Source organism: Mustela nigripes, chromosome 8, assembly GCF_022355385.1.
Source record: "Mustela nigripes isolate SB6536 chromosome 8, MUSNIG.SB6536, whole genome shotgun sequence".
Lineage (NCBI taxonomy): Eukaryota > Metazoa > Chordata > Mammalia > Carnivora > Mustelidae > Mustela > Mustela nigripes.
Window position 1 is genome coordinate 917,058 of NC_081564.1, and position 12,915 is coordinate 929,972.

Below are 12,915 nucleotides of genomic sequence, written 5' to 3' on the forward strand. Positions count from 1 at the left end.
TAATGCCCACCTCCTTATTTCCTCCAAACCGCCCTTCCCCAATGGTCCCATCTGCGAATGGCCCCAGCTCATCAGTCCCTCGAGCCTGAAGCCCGCCTCAGCCTTCGGTCCTCTCTCCTGTGCTCACCCCCGTCCCTGTGGCAGCAGGAAGCCCAACTGCTTTTCTGCCCTCACACCCCACCCTGGCCACACCAGCGTCCCTGGCGCTGGTACCCTGATGATACTCACGCCAGCCTGTCTGTGCACTCAGAAGCTCTCAAAGAGATCTGCCCAGCTCTGTGCACACAGGGTCGTGCCCCCACATGCATGCACATACGTTCGCACAGAAGCACCCACAGAGACACACAAGCACACGTGCATACCCACGGGACAGACACCACACGTCTCGTGCGTGCATGCATTATCACATGTGTACTTGCGTACCCGGCACGGACACCAACACGCACACGCACAACACACTCCGGTGCGCCGGTGCGGCGCTCCCCCACTGGAGACTGCCCGTGCCTTCCGCAGACTTGCCCACAGCCTGCCCATCACCTGACGCCCCTTCCCTCACTGACAGGGCACTCCTGGGCTGTGCAGCAGCTCCTGCCACTTGGTAAAGGGAATCTCCCAGCATCCCTTGCAGCTGGACTAGATGGCGTGACGTGCCCTTGACCACGAGAGGAAGAAGCTACTGGTGGGTCTTCTGTTGGGAAAGAATGTGCCTCACCGAGGGGCACATTCGTCCCCTTGTCTGTCCCACTCTTCCCATCTGAGATGTGGGCAGGGCTGGGGTGGAGGTGACCGGGGAAGGGCCCGCCCTGCTCGTGCCGCCTCCTACTACACCGCCAAGCCACCAAGCCCAGTCCTGAGGGCCTGCTGGCTGGTCCTGTAGAGCCTCTCATGCCCACCTGCTCTGGCCCTCACCCACCGATGCCACTTTGCTCCTAACAGCACACACCACTCCCTCCCAAAGACCGAATGAAAAATAAAAAACAGCATGACTTAAGCAAAGTTTGTACTTATTTAATAAGAAAAATTACTTCTTTAAAAAAATAGTGCCTTTACATGCTGAGGTGTATACGGTTAATGCATGAGCTGAGAACAGACTCACAGCAGGTCCTCCCTGGGATGAAGCCCAATGTGATGCAGGTCTCAAGACCCTGAGGTTGCGGGGCCGCGGCATGGCTCTCCTGTGTCGCTGAGGACGGCCCGCAGCGGCAGCGGTGGCAGCAGCGGTTCCCGGCACACACTGGGCCAGCCCGAAGGCACTCCAGCGGGCGGCCGCCACCTCAATCACTGTCTCCTGGGGGGCTGGGGACCTGCAGGACAAGAGCAAAAGTATGGGTGCTTCCTCCCTGGGGTGGGCTGTCCGCGGGGGCCTCAGCACCACGGCCGCCTGGCCTGGCATCAGGGACACACACAGGAGCCCAGTCTCTGCCCAATACCTGGTCTCTACACCAACAGTTCAGACCCCGGACCTGCTCAGGGAAAGTCCAAGCTGGGAACGAGGGAGTCTTCACGGGGCTCTGTCAGACCCCCTCAGGGGACGGAAAACGAGGCTCCCCCGAACTGGACGAGCGCAGGCGGCAGGAGCCTGTCCCGGCGGGAGCCCAGCAGAGGCACGCCGGGCCCCCAGCTCGAACCCGCACACACATGCCGTCCGGCCTCAGTGCCTGGGAGAACTAGTCCCCACCAACACCCAGAGCAGAAGAGCTCATGCAAGCTCCCGGCAGGCCCCATGCTGTCCCCACCGCCACCCCCACCCCCACCATGGCCCTGAGACAGAGCAGGAGCACTCCCGTCTCCACTGTCGGATCCCCAACGCCCCCATGCCGCTGCCCGCCATCATCCTGCCTGCACACCTGCTCTTCCACACCTGGCGCATCTGGCTGGCTCACCTCACCTGCGCGCGTGAGTTTACAGCCCAGGCGTGCAGGAGGAAGCACGCGTTTCCGGGCATGTAGACGACGGATGCACGTCCCAGCACTCCAGGTGGGACTGCGCCCGTGGAGAGCTGCTGGGCCAGCGGAGAATCCAGGCCCGGGAAAGACCTCCCGCCGCAGACTACGCTGAGCTCTGGCGCGCCTCGCAGACGCGCCCTCCTCCTAACACTACCACCGGCAGGGTACCCGACCCACCCGGAGCCGCAGCCCCAGCAGGAGGGCGTGTCAGAGAGCAGCCTCCTGGGGTGGCCGCCAAGCATCCCGCATGCCTCTCTTAAGGGAGCCCACGTTCCAGAGCAAGTGTGACAACAGACACATGAGGACCCCACAGTGTTCGTCCTCACAGCACTGTCCCACAAACGCAGACCACCCAGTCCAGCCTCTGTCCAAGGTCACCAGGCACAGAGCGGGAAGGACACACAAAGCAGCACCGTGGGGCCACCATCCACTTAATCCCATGCCCTGCCCCTGCTCACCCCCGGCTGTGTGACCCCGAAAGGCTGACACACCTCCCTGCGCCTCAGCCTGCTCGTCTGCACAACAGACACGAGGACGCCCGAGTGCAGCAGGTAACAAGCTCACCCGAGCGCCTGGAAGGGAGGCCCTGCGGCCTCCCCGGAGCCCCAGCCTCCAGCCCCACGGCCCCAGCCCCCACCTTGGCATCTGGGCAGGCTGCGGCGTGGGCGGTGGCGTTGAAGTCATGCACAGGCAGGGTGCTCAGCCACTGGGCCATGGACCGCTCGTGGCGCTCGGTGCTGATGATGGTGGGGTAGATGTGCTGTTCCTTGAACGCCGTGACCCCCGCCTCCTCCCGCGACCAGTCCAGCGGCTCGTGGAGCCCATCATTGCCAAAACGCTGGTTGTACTTCTCGAAGTGCACGCGCTCCAGGACGAGGCCGAGCCCTGGCGCCTTGGGCACGTCCACCTTCGCCTCCCCCCAGCTGCGCTCCAGCACGCTCTCGGGGGCGTAGCCCTTGACGATGGCCACCACCAGGCCGACCATCTTCCTGATCTGGTGCGTCATGAAGCTCTGCCCCTTCACCTTGATCACCGCAAACTCCATGCCGTCCCGCACGAAAGGCTCCTCGCAGAACATGTCCAAGACGTAGCGCCGAGCGCTGGCCTCACGGGGCCCCTTCTGCGAGGTGAAGTTGTGAAAGTTGTGTGTGCCCTTGTAGCAGGCGAGGAGCCTGTTCACGCGCAGCAGCGTCTCCGTGCTCAGCCGGTAGCTCTCATCCTGCACGTCGTGGTCCTTGTGCGCAAAAGCAAACGTGGGTAACATGTAGAAGTAGGTCCTGGCGTCGCACTTGTTCTTGGAGTTGAAGCCGCCCGTGACCCTCTTCAGTCCTGGGGGGAGAGGAGGCAGGTGAGGACAACGCTTCTGGGCCAGCGTGCGCTGGACCAGACGCGGGCCCAGCCTCTGCGCCCCGAACCGGCCCGCGCCAGACGCTCCACGGCAGCGCTACACAAACCAACTCATCAAAACCACACGCATCAAATCCAGGTTCACGGAGGGGCCGGGCAGCACGTGCTCTAGCACTGTGCAGCTCTCCACGGCCTGTGCTGCGGACCTGAAACCACACTCTACAAACTGTCCTCCGCGAGGCCACCAGGCAGCAACAACCACCAGCTCAGCAACAACTGGAAGAACTCAAGACAACTTAGAAGACCGGCAAGAGAAGCGATCACACACATTCTAGCACATCCGCAGCAGGCAGCCGCCGAGCACCAGGAAGCAGGCCTGCAGAGACCCGCACTCTGAGCGCTGACAGCCCGGCAGGTGCCCGACAGACGCGCTAACCAGGAAGGGAAATGAAGACAGGACAAAGCACGCAGGGCACCACTTGTGTGAAGCAGACATGTCTGTGTGCATACAGAATTTCCCCCAGGGACACGAAAGTTCCGGCGAGGACTCTGCGCACGGCCTGAGCTGCACCAGGGTCCCGCGGGCCTACAGGGGTGGGTCTGGGCCTACAGCTCCAGCCGGCCCAGCCCCAGGGCTCCTACCATCAAGCCTCATTTGGGGGTAATTTCAGGTTTTCTTCTTTGCCCGGCATTAAACGCTTTCACCCACACCGAGCATCACCTAGACGCATCGTGCCGGCGACTGCCTGCCAGGATCTGCCCCAACGGCCATGCTCTGGGGCCACAACCAGGAAAACCACCCTGCGTGTCACACTGCACAAGGAGCGCTGACAACTGCGGTAACTGTACGGGATTCGCTGCTTCTTTAGCAAAACCAGGGCCCGATCTACGGACCACATGGAAGACCCTCCCATGCAAGCATGTCAACTGGCCTTCACGAGGGTTTACTCGATGAGGAGTGTCCTGGGGGGGACCCTCCTGAGAGGCAGAGAAACTCTGCAACAGAGCAAACACAGACATCCAGTGCGGACAGAGTCACAGGAAGCATCGCTGACCTCACACGAGGCCTCCATTCGCCCGTGGGAGCTGTGTCCGCGGCAGCGCGCAAGCCCAGCACCCTCGGGTGGCCCACGGAGAAACCGCGTGCAGCACGCCGTGTCAGGTCCACACAGCACCTGGCTCTGTGGAAGGAGCCACACCTGGGGCCTGACTCTGTTCACGTAAAACGCCAAAAGCACGAACTAACCCGCGGCGCCAGACTGCCGGTCGGTGTTGACCGGTGAGGAGGGGTGGGGGCGGAGGGCTCACGGTAGTAGCCGGGATGCTCCGCAGGTGTGGGCGCACAGACGCGCGCATGTCAGAACTGTGCGCTTAAATACAGGCTTCGTTATACGTCACTTATGGCTCGAAAGTTTTTTTCAATTCGCAGCTTAGAAGGAAATCGAGGCAGCGTAGGTGGGTGCCACATGGGGTCATACCACACCCATCGGTGCGAGGCTGGGGGACGGAGGCAGGGAAGTCATCCTCAGACATTACAAAAAGCAAGGTGAGAAGAACGCTCTAACAGAGACGGCCACCAAGGCCACCAAACAGCCTGTGTGCAAAGAAGGGACAGCGGGGGCAGTAACAATCAAGGAACGCATGGCGGCCACACAGCCTGGCCCGCTAGAGAGGGTCTTCAACCCCATTTTAGCCCCCTATCAGGGGGCTAGTAGATAAATAGATTGTTTAGATAGATAGTAAATTGTTTTAGCAATTGCTAAAAAACCACAGTGAGTTACCTAAAAGTTACCTAAGAAGGCAACCACGTGATAATGAAATGGAACTACGAAAAAATTCATTAATCCAAAACAGGAAGCAGAACAAAAGGAAAGCACAGAACGCCAGAGACGAAGAGCAACAGACGCGGACGTCTATAGCGACGAACCCAATGGCCTGGAAATGTAATGGGCCCAGAAGCGCCACTCAAAAGCAGGGCCAGATGGGGTTGGTTTAACAAAGACCTAAAAACCCCGCTTACCAGCCTTGTTACAAAGGAGAGTCATCACCTGTTTTAACTCAACCAAATCTGGACTCCTGTGTCGGGGGTTTGGTTGAAACAAGGCACTGCCATGACGGGCACATCCTTCAGGAGGAGGAGACGGCGACCTCTGAAAAGACTCACAACCACTCTTACCAACCGCTAAGCAACCGCTCGGAATCCTGATTCCACACCAGAGAAATCTGGTGCGGCCTCACATCCCGGCAAGACCCGCCGCCACGGGGCACAGGGCCGTGCCCTGCTGCGCTTACCTAGGATCCGGATGTGAGGTGGAAGGTGGCTGTTGATCTTTTCTAAAATGTCGTCTATCAGCCACACCTTGAGGGACACGACCTGGCCGGCCGCCGACACGCCCTGCAAAGAAAGCAGAAGGGTCAGGAACACCCCTCCATAAGGTGGTTCCTAGAAGGACCACGCCAACTAGGCCATTTCCCGTACAAGTTCGGCTTTAGAAACGCATCTGAGAGGCTGGTGAGACCTGAGGCCAGCGCTCGGCCCCCAAGAAGCCAGGCGAGCACACCCGGGAGAGGATCAGGGATGGCTTCAGAGCCCAGCGAAACACATCACACAGGCAGAAAACAAAGACCCCCTTGGACCGAACGCTGCACGACGTGGGGGAAGAAGAGCAAGCGATTCTGGCCAGGAGAATGGGAGGCCGAGCTAGGAAGAGCTCGCCCAGCCCCGCCCATGGTGCCACCATCCCCTCTCCAGGCACCTTCAGGACGAGCCTCCAGCTCCAGCACAAGTCCGCGCCATCTGCACCCCCCATCTCATCGCGGAGGCTCATCGTCTGCCCTCGTCACAGGGACAGCAGGTACGGCCCAGAGGCCTTCCGAGAGCCCCTCCTCGTGTGACTTCCAGGCCAGCACACAGCTGTAATCACCCCGGCTTGCCCGGAGGGACCACTGCTCGCCTGTCCCTGGGCACCTCTAGGAGCACACTGCATAACAGGACTTCAGCTCCATCGACAGGCCAGGTACCCACCCGGGGGCCTGGAACGCATCCCCCACAAACTGTGGGGAGGACCACTGTGCCATCTAAGTCAGGAGAGCAATTATCCTGTGAACAGGGACGGGGCACGACATGGACAGGGAAAAGGGGGCTGGTTACACAGGCTAGGCCCACCAGGAAGAGCACGCATCCCTACCCGATGCCAAACCTTCGCCTAGAAGCTGCCGTTTCAGAAAGTCAGCATGGCAGGACCGTGCGGGGAGGGCTGCTGGGGGGCGGGCGGGGGACAGGGTGCCGTCCTGGGTGCAGACGGGCAGGTGTGCAGCTCAGCACCACCCGCGTCACGGCGCCACGTGAACATCATCTGAAGACACCCCACAAACCCGTGCCAAGAGGTCAGACTACAACACACGGCACATCCCTGCCCGAAACTCGGAGTGAGTCAAGAAAATCGGACAAATCCTGAGGACATTTGTTAAAACAACTGGCCTCGAGTGCCCAAAAACGTGTCACAAAAGACCAAAAAAGAAAAGATGGGACAGATTAAACGGAGCTCAAAGGACGGGAGCGTGTGTGCACACATGGACTGTGGCTAAGAGACCAGGTCAGTAACTAGCCGGGGCGCACGAGCAGTGGTATTCCATCCATCAGCGCTGGACTGTCCAAGGGGAGGCCCCCCGGGGCGCCACCGTCCTGCACGTTCAGGCCTGCGGCTTTCGGGAGGTCTTGAGGTCCAGGACAGACTCTCAAACTGTCAAACAGTTTCGGGGAAGAAAGGACAAAAAGAGAAACGTGGCAAGATGGCGTCACGGCGGAATCAAGGAGAGAGCCTGTCCGGCGCCCGCCGCGGCACCGCCACATGCCTGCAGGGCTGCATTCTGTCTGATAAGAACCTGGCAAGACAGACTGGGGGGGGAGGGGGCGCCTGGGGGGCTCAGCCAGTGAAGCATCTGGCTTCGGCTCAGGTCATGATCCCAAGGTCCTGGGATCGAGTCCCACGTCGGGATCCTTGCTCAGCAGGGAGCCTGCTTCTCCCTCTGCCTCTGCCTGCCTCTCTGTCTGCCTGTGCTCGCTCTCGCTGACAAATAAATAAATAAAATCTTAAAAAAAAAAAAAAAAAAAACCAAAATCTTAAAAAAAAAAAAAAAAAGGAACGAAGATAGCATGGCTATTTCTTTATCAATCGCGTGTGTAAATGAGAACATTCTGGACGTGCTGCTGGCGCAGGAGACGGCTAACGGATCTGGGGTCCTTCCTGGGGAGCTGGGAGTGTCCCCAGACCAGCCGCAGGCATGGTCGCAGAGCTCTGAACATGCCTGAACCCACTGACCCGCACACTCTGGGTGGGCAAACTGTCAGGAGCGGACTGTATCTCAACAAAGCTACTTCTTAAAAAACCTGAAAAAAAAAAGAAGAAAAATTATCTTGGGGCGCCTGGGTGGCTCAGTGGGTTAAGCCTCTGCTTTCAGCTCAGGTCATGATCCCAGGGTCCTGGGATCGAGTCCTGCATTAGGTTCTCCGCTTGGCAGGGAGTCTGCTTCCCCCCCCCCCCCCCCCGCTGCCCCATCTCTGCCTGCCTCTCTGCCTCCCTGTGATCTCGGTCTGTCAGATAAATAAAATCTTTTAAAAATAAATAAGAAAGTGCTATCATTTCTTCCTCCATCGGGCCAGATGCCTTAAGTGGAGAGACGAGCTAGGACGCTGGTATGGGAAGTTTCAGGTTTCTTCGGGTTCCCCAGACTAGGAGAGGAAAACGCATCCAAACGCAATCCTAACAACAGCAGATTAAGCCCCACCGTTAACTCAGGCAAACATCTGCTTTTCTCTGGCCTAGAAAACTCCCAGACAGCTGTCACTGGAACAATTAAAGAGAAAAGGGAGACTGTAAGGAACCACAGGACCCTAGCCTGAGCCGTGAGAAACGTTACTGCATCACCTACAAGACGCAAACCGGCAGCCCCGTGTTTGTCCCCTGCTATCTGTACAGCGTGCCTCTTCTGCGGTCTCTGCCCGGCATCTGGACCCAGGGGATCTCGTACCTGCAGACGTGGCCATGGTTCGGCTGCTCAGGACTCTGACCTGCCCATGTCTGGGTCACACCCCCGAGGGACCTCAGGTGACCACAGAAGCCGCTCAGAGCTGGGATGCAGAGCAGGACAGAGGGCATTCGGTGCACTCTGCACTTCCTGTCTACTGGAGAGGAGCGTGAGGTTAGTGCCTCTGCCCCACCCGCCTGCCTGGCTCCCCTCCACTCTCCCTTGGGGACCTCCTGCCCATGCCAGACCCACACCCAGGAACACGAGACCACTCGGCATGGCTGCCATGCCGCCCAGGACTGAGCCCAGGACAGATGTGTGAGGCAGAGTCCCTGCAGTGGGGCCCAATCTTAGGGCTGAATGGACAGCACAGGGCCACAGCCACTGAAGCCCCCCAGTCCCCGAGACGTGGCCAGAGCAGCGGTGACGCACCATGAGCGTGGAGTACGTAGTGGGCTACCAAGCCATGACAAGCACGCACACTCGCACCTGCACAGAATGGGAACTGTGATCTGCCGATTGTATTCCTGCTGATTACACAGGGAAAAAAGACTATCTCGGATAAACTAAGTTAAATAAAACAGATTACTCACACCAGGGTCATCTGTTTCCTTTCCCCTCTTGGAAAACACGACACTCAATCCTATGCGTACCATCAAGCCTGAGTCGCGGGGACACTGTGACCACCATGTGGCCACCTGCGGGAGCCCCAGAGAACTGCACAGACACAAAGTCTGGGCAGCACTGAGCCTCCAGATCCTGCCACACACAGCCTGGAAATGCTTAGAGAACTTTTTAGTGACACAAGGTGATGGCTTTCTTTCCACGTTGGCTAGTTTGGTCTATGCGTCTGTCGTTCACAGACAACAGTCTTAACAAACAGACACTGACCTGTGGTGTGTTGCACACACTGGCCCCTTCAGGTGCTGCTGCTCAAACCTGCAGGGGAGGGGCAGGGAGTGCCTACCTTATCTGTCCGGGCACACCGCTGGAAGGACATCTTCCTCATGTCTTCGCCGTGATTTTCAGGAATACAACCCGACCGGACCAGAGCAGACACCAAGTCATCTTCGATGGTCTTGAACTGTGACGACCCAACGTTCCTCTGAAGGAAAGAGGAGAAAACTAGTTTTCTTCACTCAGTCACTGCCCACAGATGGGAGCCCCGGGCCTACGCTGCTCCCTGTAGGGCACCTGGGTGCTGGGCCCACACCTGTGGCCCTGGGGACACACCGCGGCACCTCCCTGTTCCATAGCGAGTGAGAGAGTTACCTAAGCATACCCAGTTTCTAGAAACTTCCCACCCTGGGCAGCCGGGTCAAACAGCCCACAGAGGGTGTCACCCGAGACACCGCTGCCTCCCACCTGGTCGGATCTGAAACCAGCACCCCTCCTACCCGAGACCCACTGGTCAGCAGCAGCAGCAGGCCACAGAGGGACACCGCCCCCTTATGACCACGGGGAGGCAGACCCCTTGACTCAAAGCAAGAAACCCAGCCTTGGCATCCTGGCACCCCTCCAGCTCACGTGACCAGCCTGTACAACTTCTTGGAACTACTGTGTGCAAGGGAAAGAGGACAGCCACTGCTGGTAGCCCTAAGGCTACCCTCTCAGTGTGCCCCAGCCCCAACCCAGTGCCTGCAGGTCCCTGCACATCCATGAGGTCACACCACCACGAGGATGCCCCTCAGAGAGAGCCTCCCGCACACCAGGCACACGAGGGTCTACGAGCAGTCTGCCACGATCACCACAGGGGAAGTTCTCCCCAAGGTCTACCTTACAGCCCTCACTGAGACAATCAAGTCACAAATGCTGCTCAAACACCCACGCGGGGGACGGAGATGCGGCGGTGGGGAAGGCGGCCAAGTGACAGGCTCTCAGAATGTCCTTCCATCAGCAAGGCCAGCCACTGTCGCTCTCCAGCCCCCCGCATTTCCCTAACGGGGAAACTGAGGCAAGCAGAAGACAGTGAACCTCAGCAAAGCTCTCAAGACGGTGCCTAAGGCAAAAATGCACGTCAAAATCACAGTCGCAAAAGCATTTCACGGCCCACACGGAGCAGCAGGGGTGGTCCCTCCGTTCCTGAGGCAGTCACCGACCCCGCTGGCACAGGTGACCTCATGCCTCGTCAGTGTCCCCGGTGCCACCCACGCTCTTACCTAAAACAAGACCCGAAGAACCCCAGGTCTCCCACTGTGCGTAGTGAGAACCATTACAACACCTGGAGCGCCCAGGACGGTGGTGTTGGATGCTCCGGGCACGGCACTCACCTCCATGCCCGAGTCCAGCTTCAGCAAGCTTACGGAACACGGGACCCACGCGGCGGCGGGACCAAGGAGAGCCGACACGCACGTGTGCAGCACCCGCACCCCGGCTTCCAGGAATCTGAGAATTCCACCTCCGCACAGCCTCTGACCGACCCCAGCAGCCCAGCCCCGCGGCCGCCAGGAGAGAGGCGCAGGCCGAGCCTCCATCAGGGCCTGGAGCCACAGGCCGTTGGGCCACAGTCCCGGCGGGGCACCTCCCGGGGCCACAGCGGGGCTCGCGCCGCTAGGGCTCCAGCGGGAACCCCGCCCAGGGGACTGACCACGACGCCGAAGAGCGGGGCCCCGCGTCCTGCGCTGCCCTAGCTGGACAGCTGTCACGGCGCGGTCCCAGCCGCGGCCGGTCGCAGGAGGGGCCCCGCGCGCGCCCTCACCTGCATGCCGTGGTAGCCCTTCCCGGAGTAGGCCATGAGCAGCACGATCTTCCGCTTGGGCAGCTTCCTCCGCAGCTCCCCGCCCGGGCCGCCCCTCCGCTGCTTGGCCTGCTGCTCCGCGTCCTCCCAGACCCGCGCCCCGCCCCGCCAGCCGCCCCGGGCCTTCCGGTCCTGCTCCCGCGCGGCGCCCACGGGGGCGGGGGCCTGCACGTTCCCGGCCATCGGGGGCGAGCTGCAAGGACACGGCGCGAGTGAGCGTGCGGCCGGGGCGCGCGGCCTGGACGGCGGGGCCGGGCGACGCGCCGCGGTTACCGGAGCAGACGCCGTCCCAGGCGCGGGCTCCACGCTCCGCAGGCTCTGCGCAGGGCCCCGGCCGCCGCCCGCAGACCGGGCGCCGCCATGCGCGGCGGGGCGCGGGGGGTCGGGCGCGGGGGTCGTGCGCGGGGGTCGGGGGCGGGGGTGGCACGGGCGCTCCCTCCCCCCGGGGCGCTCCCGCGGCCGGCGGCCGACCTCCCCGGCGGCGCCTGCCCTTCCCGGGCCTCCCGCCCCGCCCGGCCGGCTTCCCCGTCGGGAGTCCGGGAGCCTCCGGCCGCGCTCCGGGAACTAGCGCGACGCGCTGCCACCCGACCCCACTCACGGCGCCGCGGACGCAGCCGGAGCCGCACCACGTGGGCCAAGGCGGAAGTGGAACGCGCGCCCGACGGCGGCCGGGCGCGGACTAAAGGCCTACTGAGCGGGGCGGGGGCGGGGCGGGGGGGCGGGGCGGGCGGGGAGGAGGCGGGGAGAGGGCGGGACGGGGGCGGGGAGGAGGCGGGGCCGCGCCGCCCGAGCGCGCGCGGCTCCCGGGAGCGAGCAGGTGCGGACCGGTGCTCCGCAGGGCGAGTGCCGCGGGCGCCGCGCTGCAGAGGAGGACCCCAGGGGCGGGCGTGAGGCCCCGCCCGGGACGCGAGCACACCAGCGCCACCCCGGACTCTGCGTCTCCCGGATCCGCGGCGGCCGAGCGTCTGCTCACGGCTCACAGCCCGGGGCCGCGGCCCTGGGGGAGACCTTGCGGGAGGGCTTGGGAGGCGGCAGGAGGCGCCCGGCGGGCACAGACCAGTCTCCTTCCGGAGCCGGGAATTGACCAGAGCAATTCGGGAGCTCCCGTTCTCGTGGGGGCACGCCCAGGGGCCGGCCCACGCAGAGAAATAAAACGGGGCATCCCAAAGCCATAAACGCCATGAGCAAAAGGAGCTGAAGCACTGCTGCGCCCACGACGGGAGCCCTGGAAACCGCCCGCAGGTAAAGAGACCGGATCCGAGGCCCACGTGGTGCAGGTTCTCATTCATACGCAGCGTCCACAACGGGCGGCCGGGACCCAGAAAGCGGGTTGGTGGTTGCTGACCAGAGTCTCCGTGGACCACACCATAACCAGTCTCCTCTGAGCTCAAAGGGAGGATGGCTTGACAAGATCATGCTGGCGGGAGGGGTGCTCACCTGCGCTAACAGACCCCCAGGACCGCTCTCCCCTCGGCGGGAGGGGGGAGCCCAGCGTCGCTTTGCCAGGGCTGGGTGACCTGGGGAGCTCTGGTGGCTCAGCAGCTTTAGGAAGCATTGGACCAGCTCCACAGAGCATCCGACCTTCACACAGGGCATCCCCCACCCTCTTCCGGAAGATTCCCTGTGCCGGGAATGCTCCCTCCCAGCCCAGCAGCTCTGAGGCCACAGGCCCCACCCAGCATAGGGAGATAGACGTGGGGCCCCAGGCTGGGGGCATCTGCAGGAATCCAGGACCTGGACAACTGGGACGACTCCTGATGGGCAGAGGACTGACCCAGCCAGGGAGCCAGGAAGGCTGGACGCTGAGGCTCTCCCTCCCCACTGCATGGGGGCCGAGGGTTCCTTAGTGCTGGAACA

At 61.8% G+C, this 12,915-nt stretch overlaps 1 protein-coding gene across 1 annotated transcript; it reads right to left on the reverse strand.

Annotated features, from left to right (window-relative positions):
* Positions 1-987: 987 nt before the first annotated feature.
* Positions 988-11,419, reverse strand: PUS1 (pseudouridine synthase 1). Its single transcript, XM_059408163.1, has 6 exons — positions 11,332-11,419; positions 11,020-11,251; positions 9,289-9,426; positions 5,586-5,688; positions 2,584-3,275; positions 988-1,304 (listed from the first exon to the last, which is right to left on the reverse strand). The coding sequence occupies exons 2-6, from the start codon at positions 11,239-11,241 to the stop codon at positions 1,275-1,277; spliced, it is 1,185 nt and encodes a 394-aa protein (XP_059264146.1). The 5' UTR covers positions 11,242-11,251; positions 11,332-11,419; the 3' UTR covers positions 988-1,274.
* Between the last annotated feature and the right edge of the window lie 1,496 nt (positions 11,420-12,915).

Coding starts and splice junctions, on each gene's coding strand:
- PUS1 (XM_059408163.1), bottom strand. CDS start 11,241: ATGGCCGGGAACGTGCAGGCCCCCGCCCCCGTGGGCGCCGCGCGGGAG. Junction 9,427..11,019: donor AGGGCTACCACGGCATGCAG/GTGAGGGCGCGC, acceptor TCTTTCCTTCAG/AGGAACGTTGGGTCGTCACA. Junction 5,689..9,288: donor GGTGTGCCCGGACAGATAAG/GTAGGCACTCCC, acceptor CTTTCTTTGCAG/GGCGTGTCGGCGGCCGGCCA.